This window comes from Eublepharis macularius, chromosome 5 (assembly GCF_028583425.1).
Source record: "Eublepharis macularius isolate TG4126 chromosome 5, MPM_Emac_v1.0, whole genome shotgun sequence".
NCBI lineage: Eukaryota > Metazoa > Chordata > Lepidosauria > Squamata > Eublepharidae > Eublepharis > Eublepharis macularius.
Genome location: NC_072794.1, coordinates 169958861 through 169979438, shown reverse-complemented (window position 1 = coordinate 169979438; position 20578 = coordinate 169958861). Strand labels below are relative to the sequence as shown.

Sequence of the window (20578 nt, the reverse complement as noted above, 5' to 3'; positions counted from 1 at the left end):
AAGATGGGCTTCATGAAACATTCACAGGGGCAATGGATCCCAGGGTATGGGATCTATGCAGCTGCCTTGCTGAAGGCTTGGTGCCAGATAATTCCTGAGTGGAAAAACCTCTCCTGTAAGTTTGCTGATTCCCGGTTCAGAAATTTTAAAGATTTCGGGGTGGAGGCGGGGCAGGTCAGGATTTGTGGAAGGGAGGGGTGTAATGCCATAAGGTCCACCCTCCAAAGCAGCCATTTTCTCCAGGGGGACTGATCTTTGTAGTCTTGAGATCAGTTGCAATTCTGGGAGATCTCCACAACTCAGCTGGAGGTTACAAATAAAGAAATAATCCTGGAGGACTCAGAACAAAATTATACAATCTTATAAATATTTTTTTATATATATATGTATCGTTTTTTTAAAGTGCCAGTAGTTCAAAAGTGTCAATCAGTAAATCTCATACCATCAATTATTACAAAGTATTTAAAAACATTGTGACATATACAAATGTGTCCAAATCATGGGGGAAATATACAACAATCCTTAATCAATCCGTTCAGTTATAACAGTCCATTTACGTCGGTGCAAAAGCACTCGGCCCAATGAGTCAAAAGCTATTTTTTTTTCACTGAAGCTGCAGAAAACCTTGCGGAAGTAAATGGGCTTTTGTTTTGTTTTGAGTCCTCTGGGATGATTTCTTTACTTGAGGCTTTCAGTCCCGGACGGAGCCTTCTGGTTTGAGTTTTCACCTGGAGGTTGGCAAACCTACTCTTTTGGGACCATTGTGCATGCCGAGGAAGAAAGGCAGAAGAGCAAGTGATGTACTGATAGGGCCAGACTAGAATCTAGAAGACGTTGGTTCAGATCTCGGCTCACCCATGAAGCTGGGGTATCATAGGCCAGTCACCCTTCTCAGCCTAACTTACCACACAGGGCTCTTGTTTCACTGATACTGTTTCTGAGGATAAAATGGAGAGCTGAGTACAGTGTGTGCTGGTCTGAATTCTTGGAGGAAGGGCGCACCTTATTGATTTCGTTCCCCTGCTATTTCTTGATTCCTGGCTTCATTTATTTATTCATCTTCTGTGCGGTCCCACACTGGGGACTGAGCAGGCTGCTTGGAGAAGTTTTCCTTAGATTCTTTAGAGCTTTGATAAGGGGCCGCTTCTCCTTGAGCACACGAGAGGGAGAACCAAAGGCTCAGAGCAGAACCACAAGTGACAAAAGGCACAGGTTGGACACTTGTCTGCTTCCCTCAAGTTTTGGCGGGAAATGTAGGCAGCTTGGCGGAATGTTGGACAAGTGACAGTTGAAAAGTCCATTGGACGGCAGTCGGAGAGCCAAGCTGCAAGACCAGGATGCCTAAATTTCCCATCAAAACTTGAGGGGAGCTGACAAGTGTCCAATCTGTGCCTTTTGTCACTTGTGGTTCTGCTCTCACTCAACAAAGGCACAAGCATAACTCATACACAGCCTTGCTTCGTGGTGTACAAGCCAAGCTACAAGTGATGCCTGACACAGGTTGGACACTTGTCAGCTTCTCTCAAGTTTTGACGGGAAATGTAGGCAGCTTGGTGGAATGTTGGACAAGTGACAGTTGAAAAGTCCATTGGACAGCAGTCGGAGAGCCAAGCTGCAAGACCAGGACGCCTACATTTCCCATCAAAACTTGAGGGGAGCTGACAAGTGTCCAATCTGTGCCTTTTGTCACTTGTGGTTCTGCTCTCACTCAACAAAGGCACAAGCATAATTCATACACAGCCTTGCTTCGTGGTGTACAAGCCAAGCTACAAGTGATGCCTGACACAGGTTGGACACTTGTCAGCTTCTCTCAAGTTTTGACGGGAAATGTAGGCAGCTTGGTGGAATGTTGGACAAGTGACAGTTGAAAAGTCCATTGGACAGCAGTCGGAGAGCCAAGCTGCAAGACCAGGATGCCTACATTTCCCATCAAAACTTGAGGGGAGCTGACAAGTGTCCAATCTGTGCCTTTTGTCACTTGTGGTTCTGCTCTCACTCAACAAAGGCACAAGCATAACTCACACACAGCCTTGCTTCGTGGTGTACAAGCCAAGCTACAAGTGACGCTTGACACAGGTTGGACACTTGTCAGCTTCTCTCAAGTTTTGAAGGGAAATGTAGGCAGCTTGGTGGAATGTTGGACAAGTGACAGTTGAAAAATCCATTGGACAGCAGTCGGAGAGCCAAGCTGCAAGACCAGGACGCCTACATTTCCCATCAAAACTTGAGGGAAGCTGTCAGAGTGTCAGTTTGCTAGTCAGTTCTCAAGCCAAAGCTACACCATGTTCTTATATTATTATAATCTGTAGTTGTTTAGTTCTCTCCCTCCAGGCCCAGGTGCTGTCCAGGCCGCATATATCCATGGAAGTGAAGAATTCTTATCAACCCGTTCCGGCCGACCTTGACGTCCTCGCCTTCCCAGGCCTTCTAGACAGGACTAAGGGGGGAGGCTGGGAATGAGTGTTTGAAGTGTTGTTACTTTCATTTTGTGTGTCATTCTCAACAATGCTTTCGTTCAGCCAAGGCTTTCCTAGTCCTTGGAATATGGACACTTGTATCCTGAGCATTGTCTTTCAATAAACCTTTTGGAATCAAGACACTTTGTGCTTCTTGCAGAAGGGGGAGATGAACTCTAGATAATTGGGATTCCATAGTCTGACAGAAGCTTACAAGGGTCCAACTTGTGTCAGGCGTCACTTGTAGCTTGGCTCCTCTGCAGACACTTTATGCTGTGGACATTTACTCTAACTGGGAATCTTGATTCCTGCATTCCTCATTCACCTGAAAAAAGAAACTGAACCACATACGAACATGCTGTTCTATGCATTGCTCGTGTGTCTCAGAGTTATTATTACAGTTACTGCTGCACTTTGCACCTTGTGATGTTTTAATAAAAGAGTTACGTTTTTCTGGAGAGATTCTCCCCGCCTCCTTTTTGTGTAGCTTGGTGAGCTCCCATTGCGGGACTGCTTAGAAGAACAAAGATGAAAACAGGGTTGCACTTACCTGTAACGGTTGTTCATTGAGTTGCTTCTGCGTGTGCACACATCCCTTCCCTCCTGCCCTGCAGTGTGTGAAGTATCCTGTGTTGAGTTCACAGCATCTCAGGAGAACTGAGGGAAGGGGTTGCTTCTGTCTCTATGAGCCAAGCTACAAGCGACGTTTTTCACGTGAAGGACACTTGATCGTTTTCGCAAGTCTTTCTGGGAACTGAAGTCCCTCTCCCCCGCCCCTTTTCCTTCTGTTCCTTCCCCTCTCTGTTAGAATCGCTGCCTGAAGAGCCAGAGAAAGCCAGAGGCAGCAGCAGCTTTTGCAAATCATCTTGCTCCTGGGGAGCTGCTCTGGAGAAAGCTGACATGTTGGTGAAGCTGAGCAGGACGCCCAGGGAAGGGAGAAAGTTGCAGCTGCCCACCCCCAAAGATCGTTGAGAGCAGGCTTGTGACTGGAGAAACGATTTGCAAAAGCTGCTGTTGCTGCTGGCTTTCTCTGGCTCTTCAGGCAGTGATTCTAACAGAGAGGGGAAGGAACAGAAGGAAAAGGGGCGGGGGAGAGGGACTTCAATTCCCAGAAAGACTTGCGAAAGCGATCAAGTGTCCTTCACGTGAAAAATGTCACTTGTAGCTTGGCTCTCAGTCACTTGGGGGATTTCTTCTTGCCTCATGGCCTTCCAAAGGGGAAGGATGCATTTCTCAGAGCTCCTGCCATAAAGGCTTCATTTACAGACCCACTTGCTGCTTTGATGCTGGACTATCCGGCCATGGTATTTATAGGGAAAGTAACTCTTTAGACTAGGACTCTTTCTTTCTACTCCAAGATTTTGCCATGAATGGAATCTATCTCAAGAAACTGTAAGTTCTCTTTTCTACAGTTTGATTGCCTGGGGATTAATTACTGTATGTTGGGTGGAAAACGCTTCTGACTAACCATCCTCTGCTACCAAATGAATTCTAACTATTTCTACTAACAACAAACCCTTGATGTAGGTTAGGCTGAGAGTGTGTGATTGGCCCAAGGTCAACTCGCAACCTTTCATGGCATAGTGAGGATTCAAACCTGCGTCTCCCAGATTCTAGTCCAACGCTCTAACCACTGCACCACACTGAGGGCCAATCTACAAGTGATGAATGACACTTGAACGGCAAGGGAACAGACTGGCGTGTATTCCTTCCTGTTCCTTTCTGAACAGGGAGGAATACACGTGAGTCTGTTCACTTGCCGTTCAAGTGTCATTCGTCACTTGTAGCTTGGTCTTTAGTCTCTTGCTGTGACTACACAGACTAAATGCAAAGTCTGATGTGGAGTGCAACCTTCAGTGTCCTGAGAATATCAGGTTCATCATTTCAAGAAAAGCTTCTAGGCCTTCTGTTCAAGGGAGATAATTCAGGATTTGAGTTCCTCTCTGTTAATTACCCAACACAGATTTCTTTCTACTTTCTTCCTTTTGGCAGGCCTATTGCGACATGGAGACAGAAGGTGGTGGGTGGACAGTTATCCAGCACCGCATCAACGGCAGTGTCAGTTTCCAGCGGAACTGGAAGGAGTATAAACAGGTCTGGGTCCAACAATAGTTGATGAGGCTTTACCACCACCAGAGGCAGCAGCAAAACTCATATTTCCCCACACCTCCTTGATAACGCCACTGCCGTCCTCACCCAAGAGCCAAAGGGGACCTTCTCCTTATTAGTGTTCAGCCCCCAGTTCTTCATAAAAACAGCCAGTAAGCCATGCATGCCCTATGGGACTTCCTGAACTTTCTTGAGATTGCATCCCCCTGCAAGAGTTCAGCTGTCACTTTGGCTGTCCTGGTAACACGCCACCGGAAATAGTGTCCGTGCTATCGTAAGTGGAACCATCTTGAGAGAATCCAGGAACTGGTATGTATGGCTTGCTGTGCTACTTTTATGGAGGCCTGATTGCTGGAGAGGATAATTCTTCTTATCTCCTTCCAGGGACAGCAATCAGGTGGGTGGCAAGTGGGCCACTGACTGGCAGTGGATGGGAGGGCACATCGATACTCCTCCAAATAGGGTTTCCAGGACTAACTTGGTGATTCCAGAATATTTGTGAGGCAGTACCTGGGGTGGGCGGAGTTTGGAGAAGATATGTTGTTACCTCTGCAAGAGACTCTAGGCTGCCTCCCCTAATCTCTATGGTATTTACCATAGACACTAGGGAAATTTTCTAGAGCATCACTACGTGGATGACATTTTTTTTCACAGCTGCCTGCACACACACATTCTCTGTAATGGCATCCACCTTATGGAATGGCTTGCTTGAAGAGGTCAGGAAAACTCCCACCTTCTTGGCTTTCAGCAAACTATACAAGATTGAATTATTCAGGAGGGCTATTTCACTCAGGCAATAGGGCTGTGTTGTAAGGAAATGGTGCAGAAAAATGGTTTGGTAAAGGGACAGGGACTGTAGACTATACTACTGGATACTGTCTGCAGAGGTGGATATGCTCTTACTGGGTAGTGTTTGTGTTGTTTAATAGGTCACATCAAATTCTTACATTTTGTCCCAGCAATGTTTCGTTGCTCTGTTCCTGTATCTGAACTGTATGCCTCTTTTCCAATTTCGGTCACACGCACAATTATATTGTTTATTGATTGTCCCAGCTGTTAATTGCATGGACAAACACTGTGTAATCCATCTTGGGTCTCATTAACAATGGCAGACTATAAATATGAATGAACAAACGAACAAATGTTTCTTGGAGGTAGGAATTTGAAACTGGGAATCTGCCCCAGACAGGTAAATGGGAAGCTAACCCTCAAATCTGCCAGGGCCTCAGTATGTAGCTGGCCCTGTCGGGGTCTGCCTTAGTTTTGTTAATCATAATTCTCCAAAAGAATTACATGAGAAGGCAGAGAGAGAAAAACACTTGCACAGCAGTAAACGTGGGCTAACATCTGCTCACAACTTGACTGATTCTTGCTTGGCTCCCTGAGTGTGTGTTCCAGATGTGGATAATATTACATGTAAAGGCGCTCAGCATGTGAGTCAGATGAATTCGCTTATTTCCACGATGGAGCACAGGGGAACCCTTGTTTCCTGTTTACAGCAGAAACTGGTGTGCACAGAGCTGATTGGCTAGAAACAAGTGAGGTCATCAATCCATTCTGCCCTCTGCTCCCCAAAGCACTTTTTCAATATCCAGTAATTAAGTATGGTTTTGTGGGTGGGTGTCCTCAGTAACCTCAGTTGATGGATTTGGGGAAAGTGTTCCCTCCACTGCCTCCCTGTTGTGCTGCCTCAACCCAGTTGTGCTGCCTCATACTCACACCTCTGCCCACAAACAGAAGTAGGTAATGCTTCTTCCTTCCTTGTTAAAAGGTTGTATGCATGCCCAACAGGGCTTCCTCAACTCTTGCAGCACTTGAAAGTTTCAGAAGTCTTACTGAGCATGCCTGGCTTGGCAAACTGTCCCTAAAGACACCTGGGACACCAGTTTGTTCAATAAACTGGCTCCCAGGTGTGTTTCTGCTCTGACCTGGATAGCCCAGGTGAGCCTGATCTCATCAGACCTCAGAAGCTAAGCAGGGTTGGCCTTGGTGAGTAATTGGATGGGAGACCTCCAAGGAAGATGAGGGTTGCAGAGGCAGGCAACGGCAAACCACCTCTGTTAGTCTCTTGCCATGAAAACCCCAACAGAAGTTGTCATAAGTCAACTCTGACTTGAGGGCACTCTCCACAACCACAGGTGTGTGTACACAGGATTGTGCCCTTGCAGCCAAATCCTATGCGCATTTACTTAGGAATAAATCCCATGAATCCAATGAAATTTATTTCCTTATAATTGGGTACAGGACTGCAGTCTTAGCCAATCTGAACCACAAAACAGACCGATCCACTCAATGCTTTCTATCCCACACAGGGCTTCGGGGATCCCGCCGGAGAATATTGGTTGGGTAATGAAGCAGTCCATCTCCTAACCAATCAGGGAGCCTATTCCTTGAAAGTGGAGCTCCTGGACTGGGAAGGGAATCGCGCCTATGCCCAGTATGAGAAGTTCCAGTTGGGGAGCGAGCGTCAGCGATACAGGTAGGGTGTGATATTTGCCCGTAAGAAACATCCTAAAGAACTGGAGTGTATACTGGGTTAGATTTTTCTTCTTGACATCAGACTGAACGTCACAAAAAGAAGTCTGGCTCAAATAGCACAATTACAAATTTAAGTATGACATTTCGACACTGATTCTACACTGTCTGCTGATATTCCAATGCCTTATGCACGAACGGTATTTACGACATCACAGAATGTAATGAACAGTCCCCCTTTTCTCTTTCATATTTTTTTCTGTAAATGCCAGAGAATTTAGCGAACGCGGCCACTGATCAAAAAAGATGTCCTCCCCCCTGTACTTTATCAAATGTTGAGACATCCACCCTCACTTGCATCTGTTTTGGCACTTGAAAAGGGGGTGGGAGACAAGAGTGCCACACTGATGGGACCCTCGCAGCATTTTGAAATATCTTTAAAACAGCAGCTGCATGTGCCGTCACATCCAGCTTAGTGGAAAAAGTGAATACGCCACAGGCAAAGATCACAGATCACGGTTACAAATTTCTGATTTTCTTTTTTTCTGTTGCTAAAACCTACAAAACCTCGTTGCCCAAAGATGACAGTGGGGTGAGGAGCAAAGGAATCGATGCATTCTGTCTCAGAATATCTGAAAAACTGTTTTTTAAAGTTAAGGAGTCTTTCCTAATGTTTCACCTAAATCTACCTCCCTGAGGTTTGAACCAATTTCATCTTATCCCAGCTTTCGGAAAGATGTTTGCTGGGAATGAGAAAATGCCGAGTAAGCTTGAAGACCTGGCCTCTTCTGGGCCCAGCCTCCCAGAGGGTGGACTTTGAAGACACAAGGCCTTCAAGCCGAGTCAGCATTTGCTCATACTCAGCAAACCCCCTTCCAAGGCTGAGATAAGATACACCTAAACTTTTGCATGAGAAGAAATGATGTTGCCAAGGAAAAGCAGAACCAGGACTCCGAAGTAGAGATGGGCACGAACCGAAATATGAACCAAAATTAAGCATGAACCAGGGCGGTTCGTGGTTCGCGAACCACAGTTCATCAGATCCCATTTCTGATGAACCACCATGAACTTTTAGGCTGGTTCGTTTGGTTCATTTTTTGGTTCGTCGCTGCAGACAGCCTGGTGCCAATCAATCAGTTTCCTAGGCAACAGGGAATGGACTTCTTGCAGACCTTCTGCTGACCTGGAAGTGAACTTCTACTGGCCCGGAAGTGATGGTTTTCTGACCCTGATGTGGTGTTTTCACGAACCAAATGAACTGGTTCACGAACCAGGGGCAGGTTCGTGAAAGTTCATGGTTCGTGAAATTTGACGAACCATGAACCGCATGGTTCGGGTTTTTCCAATTTGTGCCCATCTCCGAATCTCTACTCCGAAGACTTGCAATGGAGATTTTTAGACACTACGGAAATGCAACATGGTGGTACTGCCTCATCTCCTGCTCCAAGCTCCTCTGAGCTTTTCTTGTCCTAAGAAACCACCAGTTTGGAGAGAATCCCAAACTGGACCAGCAATCTGATGGCCAAGTGGTCTCATTCCCTTAGTCATCAAGCTCAGTGGAGATTGAACAGGGATGTTTTGTACATGCTTCAGGCGCCAAAGCCGCAGGGGTCATCAAAATGAGGCTTGGCATTGCCAACTTCAAGTCGAGCTAAGCGGGGGTGTTAAGTCAATTCCGTCAAAATTGGCTATTACAAGAGAACTTTGCTCTGGAGAAGAGCCACATAACATATCATCATCTTTGCCTCTATCGGCACCACCGTGTTCCTTGGAAGGTTTCCCATCCCTGTGCCAAGAAAGCCGGCTCTGAGGAATTTGCTGATTCTTGTGAACTTCAGAGCGCAACTTGCTGATGGTTTCTGTCTGCAGTTGGCCGGTTCCTCTTGGGAGACCAGGAACATGGCTGCCTTTCTGAATGTGAGAGATTCTTCCTCCTCTATAGTTCACAGCGGTGTACTTTTTATCTCCTGGTTGTAACTGTATTTGCTCCTGGTAAGGCAGGTACAGAAGTTGGAAATTGCTTCCCCTTTGTATCACCATTCTCTTGGTTCTGCTTTAACCCAAGAAAGTCCAATGGGCTAAGTTTGGGGAGGGACCATGGCTCAGTGCTTTGCATGCAAAAGATCCTTGGTTCAGCCCCTAGCATCTCTGGGTCAAAGGTTCGAGTTACCAGGTATGGGGAAAGACCGTTTCTCTGCCTGGTAGCTAGAAGGGCTGCTGCCAGTCACAGGAGACAATGCTGATTGAGACAAACACAAGATCTAAATCAGGAAAAGGGAACTTCAGATGGGGCCACAGATGAGTGCCTTAGAATCATAGAATCATAGACCTCCAGGGACATCTAAGGGACCTCCAGGGTCATCTAGTCCAACCCCCTGCACAATGCAGGACATTTACAACTACCCCCCCCCCAAACACACACAAACACCCAGTGATTCTTGCTCCATGCCTGGAAGATGGCAAAATACTCTTTATAACAACAACAACATTCGATTTATATACCATCCTTCAGGACAACTTAACACCCACTCAGAGCAGTTTACAAAGTATGTTATTATTATCCCCACAACAATCACCCTGTGAGGTGGGTGGGGCTGAGAGAGCTCCTAGAAACTGTGACTGACCCCAGGTCACCTAGCTGGCTTCAAGCAGAGGAGTGGGGAATCAAACCCGGTTCTCCAGATTACAGTCCCACACTCTTAACCACTGCACCAAACTGGCTCTCACTCTTCGTCCTAGAGAAGAAATACATGTTACAAATTTTCTGGGGATGCTCAAGTGCAGGAGTTTATGTGTGGCCCTCAATTCACATGCAGGCTGTTCTTGCTTGGTGCACATGTATGCCACTTACATGGATGCTCCCTTTGTGTGATTACATCGACAAGTGAGTTGCGAGGGTATAATACCAATTCACCTCTGGTTTTTCTGCAAGAAAAGTACTGTAGGCTCCTTTGACTTGCCAATTTGCAATTCCTTAAGCAGTGAAAAACTCTCAAGATCTGTATTTCAATGAATGGATGTGGGGAAAACTGGGATACCTTTAGCAGTTGAGGAGGAACTGATATTGAATGCGTGCATGTACTCATGAGGAGCAAACTGAAATGTGACTGTGCAAGTGAGTACTTTGGAAGTTGGAGGGGGGACACGTGAAATGAGGTTCACTTGAGCATCCCTAGGTACTTTGTAACATGCATTTTCACCCCTAGATGCAACAGAATTAGTGCCTCTTCCTCTTGTGTCTCTGCATACTTTACATTTAATTTTAATTTAATTTACTGGATTTATACCCCACCCTCCCCACATCAGCGGGCTCAGGGCGGATTACAGGTCTGAATTTGCCACCTTCCTTTCAGCTTTTGCTGGGGGCAAGGGATCCTGTTGCACCTCTGTCAGCGTCTCGCTGGATCGTTCATTTGCTCCCAAAGAGGAGGTATAACACAACTGCTGTCCTCAGAAGGCACAGAGAATGCAAACAAACTGAAACCAGATGAAATGGAAGTACTGTGTACTGGGGTTAAAACTGGTCTTGAAATAAGGGTTCGACCTGCTGAAGATGGGGTTGTGCACTCCTTGAAAAGGGAAACTCCAGTGGTGCTCCTACACTCCTTACAGGAGCCTCAGGTGGCAAAGGGGGACTAGGAGTGATTTTTAGCATCTTAGGCTGAGTTTTTGTGATGCAGCTGTTTTTGGAGAAGGCACATCTCAGAGGCCACTGTCACACATCCTATAACATAATTCAGTAAGTGTGTTTCCGACGACTCACTGGCGTATTGTTCCACCTGACTATACCAACTGAGTGGTGTTACTGAGCTTTGTTAACGACCATGTATAAAAGTTATGCCCATGAGGAAGTTTTGGTACGAAATGGGAATTGAGAATCTGCTGGCAAAAACCTGTTGGCTATTCTTTGAAGAAAGGTTCAGCTCCAATTCCTTTCCATCTGAGAAATGGTCGGCTCTTTGAAAACAACATCTACCTAAGGAAATGAAGACTAATTAATTAACTCAAGAAATACTTACTATTTATACATGACTTTTCACCAGTTGGACCGTTAATGGTATTATGACTGATTGTTATTAATTGTGCCATATTATGGTCTTTGCTGGATGTACTACCATTGTGAATGTAATTGTATATATCTATATTTACAGCATTTATTACATATTAGCACTTTGCACTTGAGTAACATTTTTGATAAAAATTCTAAAAAAATAGATAATTCTGCGGTTTATATAGTTTACCTCCAGTATTTGTGGTAGTATTTGTTTTGCCTTGTGGAGATGCCCCAGTTGGCTAGGACAGGGTAGACCTGGCTTTCATACTCCTGGAGGCCCAATACCCTGCCAGGCTGGTAGACATGGACTCTGGACCCGTGGAGGCCAGGTCTACCTCCTATTCCTTTGCTGTCCGGGTTAGACCTGGCCTCTGTTACTCAGGAGGGCTGCTGCTGGGCTTATTTTGTACTGAGAAACAGTTTTTTCTAAAAGGAGCAGAAGCTGTCTTCAGATCTCACTTCAAGGTTTGGACGCCACTCAGAATATAAGATAAAATCTTTAATCTGCACAGTCGGAAGCCTTAATGAGATGCAGATAAGCAGTCGCACCATTGCCCGCCTGCCCTTTGATGAGTAGTGGGGGTTGAGATGCAGGACCTCCTGTGATGTTCACGAAGTCATTTCTGGCCCTGTAACCAGAAGTAACATCACCACATGTTCTAGTAAAGAGTCCGGTAGCACCTTTAAGACTAACCAACTTTACCGTAGCATAAGCTTTCAAGAACCACAGCTCTCTTTGTCAGATGAAGAGAACTGTGATTCTCGAAAGCTTATGCTACAGTAAGGTTGGTTCGTCTTAAAAGTGCTACTGGAGTCTTTACTGTTTTGCTACTACAGACTAACACGGCTAACTCCTCTGGATCTATGAACATGTTCTAGTATTCACCCAAAGAGTTTGGGGTGTTACAGCGAGTCTCCGTACAGACTTCCAAGGGATTCAGGCCCAAGGACTGGCAATCTTAGTGCCAGAATTCAAATACCTATGAAGATGAGGGTTGGAAACAGGCTTAAATAAAAATGTCCTGTTCATTTAATAGAGGTTTCATGAAGCTTTCCCTAGCACAGAGGTGAATAGGATCACCTTCTAAATAATGTCCCATGAAGCCTCTATAATTGTATTTTACTGGTTTTATTTGTTGTAATTTATCTATGATTGTAACCCGCCCTGAGCCTGCTTGTGGGGAGGGAGGGCTAAAAATCCAATCAATCAATCAATCAATCAATCAATCAATCAATCAATCAATCAATCAATCAATCAATCAATCAATCAATCAATCAATCAATCAATCAATCAATCAATTAAAAGGACAGAACATGACTTCTCCCAGGCAGTTGACAAACCTAAACTGAACATGCTGGGATGGTTGCCAAACTTTTCGAGTGCTTTTAACAGCAAAAATATTTAGATTGTACAGATTTGTTTCCCTTTATTCCTGCTGCGTTCTGTTGTTTCCTTTGACGGTTTCCACTGTTCCCTAGAACAGGTACATAGCTAGTCAGGGGCCCCACCTTGAGTCAATTGCTGTGTCTCGAGTGGCATTAAGCTACATGGCAAAGGCAGTGCAGTATAATGCCATTGAGTCCAAAGGCTGGAAGTGAGCCCAATTGAATACAATGGGATTTACATCTGAGTAGACCTGCTTAGCTTCCTCACCCTCCCAAAAAAACACATTCGGAGCAAGTCCGAGAGGGCTGATTCAGTATAAGATGCACCGAATAAAATCGGTATCTTGGGGATATGGATAAAAATATTTCCCGAAACCAGCAAAGAATTGTTTTGTGTCAGTCCTGTTTCGCTTGAAATATCCAGGCTGAGCAGGTATTACAGGGATACAAGAACCACTGTGAGCTTTGGAAAAAGAGGAGAGATGAAAAAATACATAAAACCAGAATGGGGACACACAATACAGGTCCCTCTTAGCATTTCCTCTCTCACCACCACTCCAAAGATTAATGATTTCACAGTGGACCTACTGGGAAAGTTCCCGGCAGTTTTCTGCCTTGAGGGGCTGCTGTTTGCCAGGAGCCAGCCAGATCGAGCTCCACCAGCACTGGCCGTGCCAGAGGGCTTCTCGGCTCAGATCTACCTGGCACTGACTGTGCACATCTCAGTCTGCATCTACACGTTAGAAAGTCCTTGTGTCAGATGGGGGACAACATGAGGACTTTGAGTCACACATGTGGGGGGGGGATTTTTGTGCCTCCCAGATGCACGCAGGATCTTTCCTTTCTGTGACCAAAAACAGGCAGGGAGAGGAAAGCAATCCTTCCTCGCTGCTTTCACGCCTGCAAAACGCCCCATGGAGGTGCTGTTGGCTTTTGTTGTGAAACTTGAGCATGGCCACATAAGTAAGGCAATTTTTCACAACAGAGAAATTAAAAACTCCATGGGCTGGTTTGCAAAACTATACTTTCCCCTGCCTACGGTGGCCACAAACAGCAAAGCGCTGGGGGAGGGGGTACAAAACTCCTACCGCATGTGTGATGCAAAGCCCTCATTGTAAAATGAGGAGCTCTGTTACACTGTCCCTTTCTCAGGTTTCAGAAAAGAACAACCAATGAGATAGAGAGAGAGAAAGGTCAGGGGTCTGATTGTCCAGGCTTTCTACCTTCCTGTGCTGTCTTTTGATGTTAACGTTGTATTCTCAAAGACTTCCCCCTTCTTATCACACCTTCCTCTCATTGTCTCTTCTCCATCTTGACACCATGGATGCAGGATGTGCCATCCTACCATCCAGCGTCGTCTTTAGACTATCCCTGCTAGAAAGAATCCTGTCTCTTCCCTTTCCTATGCAGTACGGAGTTCCAACAATAAATGAACTCATATTTCTTTTCTAAAGCTTAACCGAGGCTCTGAGTGTAAGTTGTTTCTCTGACCATACACACAAGACACGTCGGCACGGGTTCATCAAGTGTAGGGAGAGGCAATGTTAGCCGGGAAGCACAGTTTTAAAAGACAGAGCCTATGGAGAGATCGCTCTTCAGAGGGTTTGTTAATTTCATCTTTGCCTCCAGGAAGGCTCTGTCAGTTTCACCTCTCCAGTCTAAAACTGGGTGGGATGGCAACCAGAGGGCAGCAAGGAATGGAAATGGGCTGGAGCTGCCTTCCAGAGCTGGGCTTGGACCCGGAGAGGTTATAATGGGTTGAAGTTTCCCTTCTGGCATTTCACAGCCCCTTCACACAGCTCCAGCGTATAGCAAAACCTTTACCCTGCCTCTGGCTCCGTCTTTTTAAACTATCCTTCCCGGCTAACATTGCCTCTCCTGACACATGTTCTTCATGTGTCAGTTGTCTTGTGTAAAGACACTGTCATGCAAGGTCATAAACACATGCTTCTATGCATACAACTCTGCTAACATTCGGATGGTTCCCCAAGAAGTTCCAGTCTCTCTCACTGGCTCTTCTTGTGCTAACAGAGCTATTCATCTTGCCCCCTGCCTGTCCCTGAGTGAGTACATTTCTTCCTCTCTGTTCTTCAGGCTTTCTTTGAAAGGCTACAAGGGCACCGCTGGGCAGCAGAGCGGCTTGGTCTTCCAAGGGACCAGCTTCAGCACACGAGATTCGGATAACGACAACTGTATGTGCAAATGTGCCCAGATGCTTTCCGGCGGTGAGTAGATCCTTGTGCCACCAACTTCTGCTAAGGAGAGAGGTACAAGCAGCTCAGGTGGTGGAGGGAGACAGAGGGTGGAGTCTTGCGTGCCTCTTTCCTCCCTCTCCCCCCAAAACCAACCCTCCCTAAACTTGCAAACTGCATAAATTATGCAAGCAGCACTATATATTTTCTCCACTCTTAAAAAAGTCACTACGCTCAATCAGATTCTGAATCTGTGGTAGGGTGGAGAGACAACCAAATGCTTTGATCTGGTCTTTGTAGGCACCTCCCCCCCACACAAATTTCAAAACAGGAGGGAAAGAATCTTTAACCCTTTGCCTGCCAGTTCCTTTCCCCTGAAAATGCTCCCGCAACCACTTTGACTTCCTGTCAAACTTCTGGACTTGATTTTGCCTCTTAAAACACGGGGGCTGGGATGCTAGGGCCGGAAATGGAATGCCTATATATACACTAGCAAAAAAAAACTGAGCACGTGCAGAAACCCTGCTCTCAGGGTGGACCAGCCCTCTACTTGGAAGCCTGCATCAAGTGGGAAGATGGGTTAGAAATATTTTCATGGATGAATAAGCGGAAGTGGTTTGGAGGGAATAAAAATGACTGTAAGCCTGAATCATCCCTCCCCCTCCTGAGGGCTCCTTGCTCTGGAGAAAGGGTCAAAAGGGCTTCATGACCTAAGTCAGTTAGCTCCTAAGTTATGCACATTAAGCAATTTGGAAAATGCATGCATTTACAGGACTTACTGGGTTCCTCTGCTACTCTTTGGAGAGGGTGAAGGAACTCTGAGGAACTTTGCACTTTGGACGCCTACCCTTGAGCAGGGCCGATTTCTGTCTATCATCTGATATTTCATAGAACCATAGAATCATAGGGTTGGAAGGTACCTCCAGGGTCATCTAGTCCAACCCACTGCACAATGCAGGAAATTCACAAATACCTCCCCTCCCTACACCCACAGTGACCTTTGCTCTATGCCTAGAAGGTGGCAAAACACCTCCAGGATCCTTATCCAAACTGGCCTGTGGTCATCCAGCAAGCTTCCATGGCACAGCCAGGATTCGAACCTGGGTCTCCCAGATCCTACTCTGACACTCCATGCCCAGAAGATGGCAAAACACCATCAGGATCCCTAGCCGAAATGGCCTGGGGAAAATTTCTTCCTGACCCCTAGGTGGCAATTGGCATTACCTTGGGCAAGTAAGAAGAGGGGAGTTCATCAGACTCTGCCCATATGTTTATTTTTGCAGTCATGAGGTCTAGAACCTATGAGGGGACGTTGCATCATGACATTTTCTTGGCAGACTTTTTATGGGGTGGTTTGCCATTGCCTTCCCTGGCAAAGCTGGGTTCAGATAGCCAGCTCAAGGTTGACTCAGCCTTCCATCCTTCCGAGGTCGGCAAAATGAGTACCCAGTTTCCTGGGGGTAAAGTGTAGATGACTGGGGAAGGCAATGGCAAACCACCCTGTAAAAAGTCTGCCAAGAAAACGTCGTGATGTGACGTCCCCCCATGGGTTAGTAATGACTCGGTGCTTGCACAGGGACTACCTTGTGGTAGACACAACATACCTTTACCTTTAAGGTCTAGAAACTTGCCAGTTGAAGCAAGTAGATGCAGGGATTCTGAGAATGATTAATTCTGCCTAAAAAATGAAGGGGAAAAAAGCTTAGCACTACAAAAGTGTAACAAAATTACATATATTCATTATAGAGTGTACACAAAAACAACAATTAAAAAGTTAAACAGTTAAAAAGATAAATTTAAATTGTTTTTGTGTATACTCAATAATAAATATATGTAATTTTGTTACACTTTTATAGTGCTAAATGATTAATTCTTTACCAGGGAAGAAATTCCACAAATGGCAAGGCGTGTGGGCACACTGCAAGATAAGCTGGCCTGGGCATGCCGTAATCCCTTCCTGTAAAGGACTCCTAAAAATAGGAGAACTTTCCTTATTCCTATGGGATCCAAGCAGTCATGTCTACTGGCAGCTTAAAATCTTTCCCTGATTTTAAGGGTCTTTTTCTTAGCCTGCAGTACAGGCAGTCTTGCACTTAAACTCAAATCTTTTGTCTAAAATGTCTCTCTTCTGTTCCTCCGTGTTCAGGTTGGTGGTTTGACGCTTGTGGACTCTCAAATCTGAACGGCATTTACTATCCAGCCAGACACAACGTCCGGAAGCTAAATGGCATTCGCTGGCATTACTTCCAGGGGCCTGGTTACTCATTAAAAAGCACACGGATGATGATCAGGCCTTCAGGCGGGCGTGAAGGGGCATAGCCGCACATTTCCATGCTGCATTTCCTCAGAGACTTTCCAGGGGTATGCTCAGAAATATCTTTGGCTCCTGACAGGTGCAACTGAGCAACTGCAGACACTGCTGGAATAAGGCTCTGCAGAAGGAAGACAGAGTTCTGCAGAGAAAGAATGCAATTGTTATTTTTAAGATAACCTTCCGTTCGCTCTTGGGCTTCCAAGGGAAAATTGAAAGAAGACACTGCTCTATATGTTAAAGGCAAAATCTGACCTATGGGGAAAAATGTGCCACTTTCACCAGATAAGATGGGAAGAGGGAGGGCTGGGTGGCTAAACCCAGAAAAACCCTTCACAAATGTTCACGTTTGGACAAATTGAAGCAGTTGCTTGCCTTGAAAGATGGAAGAAGGCCAACTTTGCTCATGTTTGCTCCCTGCTGGTTGAATTGTGCAACACACCTCTTGACTTTGCTTCTAAAGAGGAGGTGTGAATCATCATTCTTGGCTTTACGGGCATTTTCTTCCAGGAACTCTTGCTATGCGCAGGACAGTGAATGATATTTGGAGTGTCTGAATAGTCTCAGTGACTGTGACGGGAATAAGGATTGATCCTCTTGACTTAATCACAGAGTGTGCTTATTTTCTTTGCAACAGACTTTTGAAACATCTCTGCTCCCTGCTCGTTTCAGTTTTCACACTTTTCCTTCATCAAATTTCTTTTTCTTGCTCTGTAGAGCAGTAGTAAGCTGGTAAAGTAGCAAGTCGCAATTTGTGGGGAAAGATGTTGACAATTCCGGAAGGATGTGGGAGGCAGGGCCTTCTCTTTTAATGGCATACCTAGAATAGAGATGGGCACGAACTAAAATACGAACCAAAATTAAGCACGAACCAGGCCGGTTCGTGGTTTGTGAACCGCGGTTAGTCAGATCCCATTTCTGACGAACCACCACGAACTTTAGGCTGGTTCATTTGGTTCATTTTTTGGTTCATGGCTGCAGACAGCCTGGGGCCAATCAATCAGTTTCCTAGGTAACAGGGGATAGACTTCCTGCAGACCTTCTGCTGACCCGGAAGTGACCTTCTGCTGACCTGGATGTGATGTTTTCACGAACCAAACAAACCTGTTCGTGAACCAGGGGCAGGTTTGTAAAAGTTCATGGTTTGTGGTTCGTGAAATTTGACAAACCATGAACCGCATGGTTCGGTTTTTTCCAGTTCATGCCCATCTCTAACCTAGAAGCATGTGTTGAAAGATGCGCTTGTATATTGCAAATGCCAAACATGCGAAGAAGTGTTTGTAGAAGATGTGGTAAGTATGAATGGGTGAAGTAACTTTTTACTTTGAAATGTTCTTTGTTTTTCCTGTTTGGGGGTGTTCATTGCTACAGGGGATAGACATCCTTTGTGATAAAAAGCAAAGAGGATTTTTGTGGCACCTTCAAAGTAAGCATTTGTTGTGAACATTAGTGGACCATGAAAAGCTTACGTAGATGCTCATCTTTAAGGTGCCACAGGACTTCTATTTGCATTTTTTCTAGTGTCACAAATTTCCACAGAAAATGCATCTTTCTGATTCCACCTTCTCCCATGTGCGCAGTAGTTTCCTCCAACTAGCCAGTGTCCTGGACAGTCGGTCTTGCCATGTCAGCTGTACTGCATCATGGGTTTTGTGATCTACAGTATGCCTGGCCCCCTGAGGGCCCTTGCCCGTACCTGGCTCCACCAGCAGTCTTCTAGCCCTTCCAACACTTTATACAATGTAAGGCTTAGTCTTATTTTATGAAGGCCCCTCCTGGTAGATGAGAAGCAATTTTCCAGGCTCTTGTGGGTGGGGGGAGGTCTGGGGACTGGACTAGATAACGTGATTATCACTGAGACTCCTGCTCCAGATCAGCTAGGCTAACGGGGGAAATCCAGCCTCCAAAATGAAAATGTTGCTATCAGACTACAGAATGCATGAGGCAGTGTGACAGCGAGCAAGAGGGCGACACTGTGTATCTCAAGAGAGAATCTGCAGAAGGCATGTGCGTCTGTCCCAGAAGGCAGCGGAGGGAAGAAAGAGATGGTGACTTTTTAGGTTATGAACTCAGCCCTGGTGACAGAAACATCATTGATCTGGGCAAAAGTTATGTTGATTTTTTGTTCTGTACAACACCCGGCACACCAATGGCACTGAATAAATGTTAACCAGCAGCTGTAATACGGGATCAGGCTCTTAAGCTGGCATTTCAGCCTCCTTTCTTTTGCTTCTGAATCTTCCACGAAATGGCAAGTCTTCGCTTCAGAAACTTCGGGATTGTGTCCGTTATAAAAGCCCTTACTGGCTAGGCTGCTGGCTTTCACATCCCTGGTGCTGGGAATGGTCCAACCGAGACACCTCGGCTGGCACTGCCTGGTTTCCAGTAAACTTGTAATAGTGGAGGCATAGCTACTCATAGGAGAGGTTCTTGCTCCAGGGACTGAATCAGCTGGCCAGATGTGGTCTGTTGGGGTCTAGTGTTCTCCCAGAATCACACCTAATCTCCAGACTAGAGAGATCAGTTCCCCTGGAGGAAGGTAGCTTCACAGGATGAACTCTGTGGCTGAGCTCCCTCCCTCCCACAAGCTCTCCCCTCCCCAGGCGCTGCCCCCAAATCTCCAGGAATTTCTCCAGCTAGAGTTGGCAACCCTGCATGACACTGGGAGGGCCATTTGAACTGACTCTCCTACATGATAAACTGGGCAGCTGGGTTATCCCAACCCCAACCCCTAACATAGGGGCACAGTCCATCAGGAAACTTTCCTGTGCAAGCCCCACTGAAATGCTACCATTTCTTTGTGCTTTTAAACCTTACCTCGTAGGGCTCAGTCTCCAGACCCCTGATCATCCTCGTCACTATCTTCTGTACCCTCTCAATTTTGTCCACATCCTTTTTTGAAGTGAGGCCTCCACAACTGCACACAATACTCCAGGTGCGGCCTGACCAAGGCAGTATAGAGAGGGGCTATGACCTCCTGCGATTTCGACGCTATGACCCCTTTGATACAACTCAAGATTGAATTAGCCTTTTTTGCCACCACATCACACTGACTGCTCATATTTAGTTTACAGTCCACTCTTACCCCAAGATCCCTTTCACATATACTACTGCCCAGAAGTGTATCCCTCATCCAGCATTTGTGCTTCCCAGTTTTGTGGCCTAGATGTAATACTGTGCACTTGTCTCTGTTGAATTGCATCCTATTCACAGCTGCCCACTTCTCCAGAGTATTCAGGTCTTGTTGAATTTTAATTCTATCTTCTTGGGTGTTTGCTACCCCTCCCAATTTGGTATCATCAGCAAATTTAATGAGCAGCCCTTCCACTCCTTCATCCAGATCATTGATAAAAATATTGAAAAGTACCGGGCCCAAAACCGAGCCCTGCAGCACCCCCCTGGACACCTCCCTCCAATCTGATGAAACGCTGTTGACCACCACTCTTTGGGAGTGGTCCTCTAACCAGTTCCCTATCCACTGAACTGTCCTATAGCCCAGTCCACAGTCTTCCAGTTTGTCCATCAGAATATGGGCGGATGCACACAGAAAGGGTTGATTTATTCTATAGCACATTCCGTCACCACAAGACAAGTC

The 20578-nt window shown here is 45.9% G+C and overlaps 1 protein-coding gene across 1 annotated transcript in view; it reads left to right on the top strand.

The window, feature by feature from the left end:
• ANGPT4 (angiopoietin 4) overlaps positions 1-19160 on the top strand; it is a 71065-nt gene extending 51905 nt beyond the window's left edge. The window contains exons 6-9 of the mRNA XM_054979047.1: positions 4449-4550; positions 6878-7044; positions 14575-14705; positions 16819-19160. Coding sequence (XP_054835022.1) covers positions 4449-4550; positions 6878-7044; positions 14575-14705; positions 16819-16991 — 573 coding nt within the window. The 3' untranslated portion in view covers positions 16992-19160. The remainder of the gene's footprint in view (positions 1-4448; positions 4551-6877; positions 7045-14574; positions 14706-16818) is intronic.
• The last annotated feature ends 1418 nt before the right edge of the window (positions 19161-20578 follow it).